Here is an 8,794-nt window from a genome sequence, read left to right as displayed (position 1 = left end):
AAAAAAAAAAAGGAAGAAAGAAAGAAAGAAAGAAAGAAAGAAAGAAAAAGAAAAATTCCTGCCCAATTGATTTTGGATCCTCCTCTGTTCTCCAACACATCCAAAACTGTCATCTTCTCCATCTTTCCTCTGAGCTTGGTCACCATTAAACTTTGTGTATTTTGAAATGGGAATTAGAACCTGACACCCCACCATCCCACCCAGCAAAAAGTTTCCTTCATTTCTGGATGTAGTTCCTAGAGTGTCCACTAGGTGGAGGGCAAGCATCACTGCAAGGCCATCCAGGCCAAGTGCCTGATTAGGAGTGGTTAAGGGGAGAGAGGCTTCCACCTGTACCAGGAAAACACAGGAGTGGACAGAGGATTCCTCCAGCTCAGTTTTGGAGCAGAGGGACTCAGAAAGGTCTCCTATGGTGTGCCGTGGACGCCCAGACGATTTCTTTCTAGCTTTCTTTTTTTCTTTTCTTTTTTAATTTTGGTTTTTTCGAGTCAGGGTGTAGCCCTGACTGTCCTGGAACTCACTCTGCAGACCAGGCTGGCCTCGAACTCAGAAATCCGCCTGCCTCTGCCTCCCGAGTGCTGGGATTAAAGGTGTGCACCACCACTGCCTGGCTTTCTTTCTTTCTTTCTTTCTTTCTTTCTTTTTTCTTTTTTCTTTTTTTTTTTTTAAAGATTTGTTTTATTTATGAGTACACTGTAGCTGTCTTAAGACACACCAGAAGAGGACATCCAATCACATTACAGATGGTTGTGAGCCACAATGTGGTTGCTGGGAATTGAACTCAGGACCTCTGGAAGTGTAGTCGGTAGCTGGGCGTGGTGGCACATGCCTTTAATCCTTATTCTGCCCTGGTTCATCTAAGCTCCCTGCCATCCCATATGTAGTTTTTTGCATTTGCCTGAATGAGTCTCCCTTGGCTATACCTCAGGGCCTTTGCACGTGCTATTCTTTCAACCGGGATGACTTCATTGTCCTGTTTCCTCAGAGCCAATCCATTCCACATACTCTAAGAAATCTCCATGGGCGCCTACACTGGCCTCGCTGCTGTGTGTTGTAATGGTTTACTGTCATGTTTCCTGGACAAGACCAGCCTAGTTAGAGACAACACTAACAGAAACAGGAGGACTTTGAGTTCAAGGCCAGCCTGGACTACATAGACCAGGTCCATCTCAAAACAACAACGACAGCAACAACAAAAAAAGAACAACGCCCATTAAAAACTACAAACAGAGCAACACAAAAACAGGTGTATATGAAATTAACAAATGACTAAGTTGGTGGGTTATTTAATTTTTACTTATGTGTGTGTATGTATGTATGCATGTATGTATGCATGCATGCATGCATGAGTTAATGTGCACATGTCAGTGTACTCAGAGGCCAGGGAACATTGAGTCCCATGAAATAGTTTCAAGTAGCTGTGAGCTTCCAGATGTGGGTGCTCTGAATTGAACCCAGGTCCTCTACAAGAGTGGTAAGCACTCTTAAACATTGAGCCACCTCTCTAGTCCCAATTGAGTGCAATCAGCAAGTACGGAGACACCTGTATCCACAGCCTCGCTGCATCAGTATTAGATTTTGCCCCACAGCTCTATCATGTGTGCCAGTGGAACACACGAGTCCTAGAGTTCAAACCCAGACTCTATCACCTTACGGAATGACCTTGGGTGAGGGTCGGAACCTTCATTTTCTTCTCTGTAAATGGCTATAATCACCCATTGCTGCAGAGCCTAGTGGTGAGGATCAAATTAGACCACGCAAGCGAAACACCCCCCCCCCTGTCAATTAGGTGCCCTCCCGAAGCATGGAACCTGGAGATAAAATCGCCCTCTGAGCCTTAAGCCAGTAAAATCTACACATCACGGAGGAGAAGAGCCAGGTGGGGGAGTGAATGAGGCGGGAGATGGTTTTGTAAACGACCGACCGAAGAGTTTTGTGAACAGGAGCGAGCTGCAATCAAGGTGACCGGCCTGTAATCTCAGGGAGGCAGGGCGAAAGAGGGTGTGATTGAAACGGAAAGAGCTGTAGCTTAATCAATTGCATTGTGCTCTATCTGGAGGGAACAGAAGGCGGCACTGAGATGGGGGTGCCAGGGAGCTTCATCCAGCTGCTCTGGAGGGAGTGATGGGGAACCTGTAGACACAGGGACGGTCTGGTTCGGCTGAAGAGCAGCGAGGGGCCTGGAGCACTCCAGATGGCTCACTGCACTGTTGGGGCCTTCACTGAAACCACATGGGCAGAAGGCAGCAGGCAGAGCCCCAGGAGGCAGAAGACAAGAATATCTTAGTTCCAGGAAAGGGCTGTGGAGGATAAGTGCTAAGTCTGGGGCTAGAGACTTGGTCCCAGCCCCTGATCTACCAGCTTAATATCCTGGACACCTTCAGAAATCCGACTTAGGTCAGGCATGATGGTATATGCCTACGGTTCCAGCACTAAGGAGCCTGAGCGACATGGAAGGGGTCTATCTCAAAATGGATAGATGTGTGTGTGTGTATGGTGAGGGTGTCCACGGGTTACCTCACAGTACCTCAGTTTATCAGAACAGCCGCCTGTTTTTCTAGGTTGTGTGAGGCTGAAATGGCAGCATGCCCTTAGCAGGACCCCTGGCACCGAGTCAGCATTCTGTCAATGGCAGTGGCAGACAGCTGACGTGCGTGTATTAAACATTTAACGCTAGCTCACAGATGGACAGGCTGAAACCTGGGGAACGTAAACCCTTGCATAGAGCCATGGAGCCAGCCAGTGGCAGAGGCAGGATTCTCAGTGACTGGGCTCATGGCAGGAAGACGGTAACAGCACTGCCTTCTGGCTTGTATCTCAAGTTCTTGTGAATTTGGCTGGTTGGGACCCTATGGCCTCGAAAAGCCTTGGTATCTGAGGATTTGCCTACAGAGCTAAGTCTACCATCCTGTGACACCTGCATTCTCTCCATCTTTCTTTCTTTTTTTTTTTTTTCCATTTATTTATTTTTATTTTACGTGCATTGGTGTTTTGCCTGCGTGAGTGTCTGTGTGAGGCTGTCAATCCTTAGAGTTACAGACAGTTGTGAGCTGCCATGTGGTTGCTGGGAATTGAACCCAAGTCCTCTGGAAGGGCAGTCAGTGCTCCTAACCGCTGAGTCATCTCTCCATCACCTTCACCATTCAACAGCCTCCAGCACAACCCTGGTCACAGGGAACTCTCAGTAGATGCCACCCTGTCCCTTTTCTTTAGATTCCTCAGTTTGGCAGAGGGTTCTAGGAATCTTTCTGCCAGTAAGTAAAGAACACACACACACACACACACACACCACCCTTTCTAAAGCCCAGTGGTAATGAAGTCTAGTGAAGAGACCGTGGGCTTTGTGTAAGATCAGCTCTACCATGTGCAGCTGAGTGATCCAGGCATATCAGACAACTCTGGGCCTCGGTTTTCTCATCCAGTGGAACTAATAGAAAACAGTCTCAGCATTAGATTACATGCGGGAGAAAGACTGCAAACATATCTAATAGTCAGCAGGCAAGTTTGTTTGTTTGTCTGTCTGTCTGTCTGTCTGTTTGAGATAGGGTCTCACTATTATCCCTAGCTGTCCTGGACCTTGCTGTGTAGACTATGCTGGCCTCAAACACATGCCCATCTTCTTGCTTCTGCCTCCCTAGTCCTGGGACTAAAGGTGTGTGCCTCCCCACACTGGGCATGGTAGGTGGGACACAACTGTAATCCCAGCATTTGGATTGGGAGGTCGAGGTCCTTCTTGGCTTATGTAGAGAGTTTAAGGTCAGCCTGGGTTATAAGAGACCATGCCTCTTTCTCTCTCTCTCTCTCTCTCTCTCTCTCTTAAAAGGTAAGTATATGTTTATTTATTCATTCATTATTTCTCCACCCAAGGGAAAGCCTCCAGGATAGGAATAGCTCTTCCTCATTTTTATGTGCCCAGGGTCCTGCTCAGTGAAGGGCCCGTCAGAGTCAATTCTTAGTAATTGCCTAGTGCATCAGTGACTCCAAACTCCCAGGCTCCTCTCCTCTCTCCCAGCAATAAGCCAGAGGGCCAATAAACACTTCCTGACAGGAGAGGTGAGACTCCATATATCCTGTTCTCCTGGTTTCCAAACAGAGGCATGCCAGCTACCAGTTTCTCCACAGAGGATCCAAGAAGTACATCAAAGATGTCTACCATCTCCGATCCCAGCCAGTAGGTGCTCCAAGTCACTATAATAAAAATATTTCCAAAGGTCTCCAAAAGCTCCCTGGGGTGGGGAAGAACCCACCCTACTCCCCAGGGAGGTCGTATGAGCTAGGCCTTCATCCTCCTCTTGCTGTGTTCTGGGGAACCTGAGAGCTGTAGAAAGTTTGTTGTATTCTTCTCCATGCCTCTGCCATGGAGGCCTAAGACTGTGCAATCACCTGCTTTCTGGGTCTCTCAACTCATGGTGAACTGACATGTGGGTGAACAGTGGGACATAGGGGTGCCCTGAAGCCCCACGTGCTGGGTATCTGGCACTTAGTAGGTAAGAGGGAACTGCTAACCACCCCACTCCACCCTCCCCACAAATAGCCAAAGCTATCCTGTTCGCCTCCTGCAGACTACCACCCCTCTCCATCGATGGCTCAGGAAATTGTCCTAGCCTGGTGTGCACATCATCGCTGTTCTTACATAATGAATAAACACATACACGTCCCTCAGAGGGGTGGTGAGCATTCAACGGCTCTCTCCCTCAGACTTGGGCCCGGACCGGAGCATCCAGTCTGAAGGTGGAGAATCAAGCAAAGATGTCACCTGCTTTTGTAATGTAGAGAAACTCAAGAGATGCTAAGAATTAAATTCTTAGGGTTTGGGCTGGAGCGGGCTGATAGGAGGTAGGAAAGCAGGAATAAGGGATAAGTGGAAGAAGAGAAATACAGTTTTATAAATAACTAGACAAAGGATGAGTATTTTTAGGAGATGGGGAGAGAGACTAACGGTATGTCGGAGCCTAATGGGACAGGAAAAGTGGTACTGGGGTCAGAGTGTTCGAGAGAGGAGCTCTGAGCATCCACTTACTTCATCTGTGAAATGAGTGGGATGCCCTAGATTTTTGGATGGGGCATGGGTGGGAAAGGAAGAAAGAACACTTGGGGTCAGAGGAGGTAAGAGATGAATTTCTCGTCTCCATTTGCACCCTCTATAAAATGGCTTCAGAGCATCGGACCTTCTCTGATCCTGTGCTAGGATTCCACAGGGGTTCCAAGTCTCGGGCACTGGGACCAGAGTGCCCCGGGGGATTGGCAAGAGCAAGTACATACTCCCAGAGGGTCAATGATGCCCAGTCAGGCTATGTCTGGTCTCCAGGCTGGTACTGTGGTTCTGTGGACGTGAAATAGTCTTCCAGGAAAGACTGCAGGTACTCAAAGGTGGGCCTCTCCTCAGGATCCAGGCGCCAGGCCTGCTCCATGACCTCATACAGGGATGCAGGGCATCCTGCAGGGCACGGCATGTGGTAGCCATGCTCCACCAGTTCCAACACTTCCCGGTTGTTCATACCTGAGGAGTGGAGCTCTGTCAGCCACAGGAAGGGAGAAGGGAGCGGGGCTGGAGGAGACCCTTCCCCACGACCACATCCCCAACTCCTGGCTCACCTGGGTAGGGAACTCTGCCCTTGGTGATCAGTTCAGTGAGCAGAATCCCAAAGGACCACACGTCTGATTTGACAGTGAATCTGCCAAAGAGGGCGGCCTCTGGGGCTGTCCACTTGATGGGGAACTTGGTTCCTGGAGATATTGGGGAGAAGGGAGGTTAATTGGGGGGGGTGTCCCTAGGAACTGCTGGATTAAGAAAATGAGGACTTTAGGACTGGATTTCTTGGGGAACCAAGAGGTCTCTGTGCACAGCAGAAATACCTGCTATTTTATACATGATTTTGCTTCTCAAGATAAGATATTAGAATGTCTCTAGCCTTTACTGAGAGCCAGTCACAGTTTCATTTGTCTTGGTTTGAGTTTTATGGCACTGGGAGCAAATTCAGTCCCCCTTCCACTAAGCAAGGATTCTCCCACTGAGTTATAGCCCACAGGCCCCAGAACTGTTTTAGGAACTATGCCAATTAACACATTAAGCCCTTACCATATTGATCTCAACTTACCAGTTAGGAAAAGAAGTTGGCAAGTAAGTTCTCTGCCCAGCCAGCACAACCAACAAGTGGCTAGGATCTAGACATTCTGGCTATAGATCTGGTGTTATTATATCCTATTGTCTTTTGTTTAAGACTTAAAGTTAGTTTGTTTAAATCTGCTTAAGACTTAGCAATTTAGGGGCTGGTGGGATGGCTCAGTGGGTAAGAGCACCCAACTGCTCTTCCAAAGGTCTGGAGTTCAAATCCCAGCAACCACGTGGTGGCTCACAACCATCTGTAATGAGATCTGACTCCTAGCTACAGTGTACTTACATATAATAAATAAATAAACCTTAAAAAAAAAAAAAAGACTTAGCAATTTAGCAGTGCCTGGTACTTACTAGGTAGCTGGTGAATACTTTCTTTCTTTCTTTTTTTTTTTTGAAACAGGGTTTCTCTGTATATCCCTGGCTGTCCTAGAACTCTCTTTGTAGACCAGGCTGGCCTCGAACTCAGAAATACGCCTGCCTCTGCCTTCCAAGTGCTGGGATTAAAGGCATGTGCCGCCACGCCCGGCTTCTTCTTCTTTTTTTTTTTTTTAATTACGTATTTTCCTCAATTACATTTCCAATGCTATCCCAAAAGTCCCCCATACCCTCAGCTTTTTTTTTAATATGTATTTATTTTATGTATATGAGTACACTGTAGCTTCAGACACACCAGAAGAAGGCATTTTATTCCATTACAGATGGTTGAGTCACCATGTGGTTGCTGGGAATTGAACTAAGGACCTCTAGAAGGGCAGTCAGTGCTCTTAACCTCTGAGCCATCTCTCCAGGGAATACTTATTTTCTTATTGTGGACTAAGTATTTTTATTTTATAGCTCAGAAATGGTAACACATAGATGTTAGGTAACTCAAGACGTGGGTAGCTAGTGTTGGAGGGGAGACTTGAACTCAGAATTGCATGTGATTCACATCAGGATCGGGGGTGTCTGGGATCATCAGGGATGGGGAAAGATTTCCTACTCTGTGGGGTGCATGGCAAACCCTTAGAGTTTTTGGTCTCTAGGGAGGTTCACCTTGTTGGGGGTTATACTCATTGTCCTCTATGAGGCGTGCCAGCCCGAAGTCAGCGATCTTGCATATTAGGTATTCCCCCACCAGGATGTTGGCTGCCCTCAGGTCTCGGTGGATATAGTTCATGCGTTCCATGTAGGCCATGCCCTCAGCTACCTAGGAGAGAGGGGGGAAAGGAAGTGAGAGGCAGGCGCTAGCATGGGCTCACAACACCATAATTACACCTGAGGGGTGTGTGGGAGTCTCCTGAAAACTCCACTGTCCCGATGGACACCCCACCCCCACCCCACCGCTGCCCAGAGCACATGGGGAGACAACAATATCTTCCTGCCTCAGGTCTCAGAGCTCATAAGCTAGGCTAGGCTGCAGTTTCTGTGGATGTAGGCATATGGGTTTATGGAAGGCCAATAGAAGAGAAGTCTGGGATATGATGCCTGCTGGTCCAGCTTACCTGGGCAGCCATGTCCACTAGATGGGGCAGCATCAAGTTCTGACCTTCTCGATCCTTTAGGAAATCCAGCAAACTACCTAGGGGGAAGCAGCCAGAAAATCAGCAGCAAGCCCCTACCTCCAGCAAGCCTTCTTACACTGGCCTTGCCCTTACCCAGCCAATCTAGCCTTACTCTGTCCCCCTCTCTCCCGGTTCTTTCACCTAGATCAATCTATCTTCCTGCTCTGACTCCACCTCCGAACCCCTGGACACGACCCACTTAGACTCCTCTCCAGGTCGGCTCTCCATTCCCAGAGCTTGCCTGGTATGCTCAAAGGGATCCACTTGTTGGCTAAGCACCTTCTATCAAGAGGAGGCCCCGCCCCCCGCAACAGTCCCCGCCCCTAACCTCTCCCCCCTACCCCCTGGAACTATAGTTTCTAGTTCCTTTGCAGGTCCCCGGTCCCACCCATTCAAATCCTGCCTCCTACCCTGTCCCCCTCACCATAGCACATGAACTCTGTCACAATATAAATGGGTTCCTCCGACACCACCGCATACAGCTGTACCAGCTTGTCGTGCCTCAGCAGCTTCATGATCTGTGCCTCCTCCAGGAATGCCTTCGGGGACATGGTGCCCGGCTTCAGCGTCTTCACTGCCACCTTTGTGCTGCCGTTCCATGTGCCTGCTCGGTGGCCGTATACTCATCAAGACTGGCTCCCCGCAAGTCCTGTGCCTTTTCCCAGACCCCAGACAACCTCCCAGCATCCTCCATCCCCACCCCCATCCCTAGCCCCATTCCCACCCCCATCTCCTACCCAGCCACACATCTCCAAAGCAGCCGGTGCCCAGCCTGCGTTCCAGCGCTATGGAGTTACGGTCGATCTCCCAGGCATCCTTGGCCAGGCCTAGAGTCTGGGGCTTTGTGGTGGTACAAGGAGCCGTAAGCAAGTAGCACAGACCATCATTCACTTCTGTAGGAAGGGCAGATGGAAGGAGGTCACAGATGGAAAGTTATGGATACTCTCTCCGAAATGCAGTCCAGCATCAGACCTCAAGCTTAGCTGCCATAAATAACCAGGGCCTAGCGGAATATGGTGGCTCATGCTGGTAATTCCAGCATGCAGTAGGCTGAGGAAAGAGAAAGGAGTTTGGTTCTAGCCTTGGCTACAGGGTCTCTCTCTCTCTCTCTCTCTCTCTCTCTCTCTCTCTCTCT

The 8,794-nt window shown here is 48.9% G+C and overlaps 1 protein-coding gene across 2 annotated transcripts in view; it reads right to left on the bottom strand.

The window, feature by feature from the left end:
* Positions 1-4,732: 4,732 nt before the first annotated feature.
* Fgr (FGR proto-oncogene, Src family tyrosine kinase) overlaps positions 4,733-8,794 on the bottom strand; it is a 27,871-nt gene continuing 23,809 nt past the window's right edge. Inside the window, exons 7-12 of one of the 2 annotated variants that reach the window (XM_029476829.1) lie at positions 8,397-8,552; positions 8,084-8,263; positions 7,600-7,676; positions 7,151-7,304; positions 5,596-5,727; positions 4,733-5,500 (exon numbers count right to left, since the gene is read on the bottom strand). In XM_029476829.1, coding sequence (XP_029332689.1) covers positions 5,292-5,500; positions 5,596-5,727; positions 7,151-7,304; positions 7,600-7,676; positions 8,084-8,263; positions 8,397-8,552 — 908 coding nt within the window. In that variant the 3' untranslated portion in view covers positions 4,733-5,291. The remainder of the gene's footprint in view (positions 5,501-5,595; positions 5,728-7,150; positions 7,305-7,599; positions 7,677-8,083; positions 8,264-8,396; positions 8,553-8,794) is intronic. The other variant, XM_021159617.2, reaches the window with a different exon arrangement.

Source organism: Mus caroli, chromosome 4 (genome assembly GCF_900094665.2).
Source record: "Mus caroli chromosome 4, CAROLI_EIJ_v1.1, whole genome shotgun sequence".
NCBI classification, from domain to species: domain Eukaryota; kingdom Metazoa; phylum Chordata; class Mammalia; order Rodentia; family Muridae; genus Mus; species Mus caroli.
The sequence above is the reverse complement of the archived record's forward strand: the minus strand, read 5'-3'. Positions and strand labels throughout refer to the sequence as shown.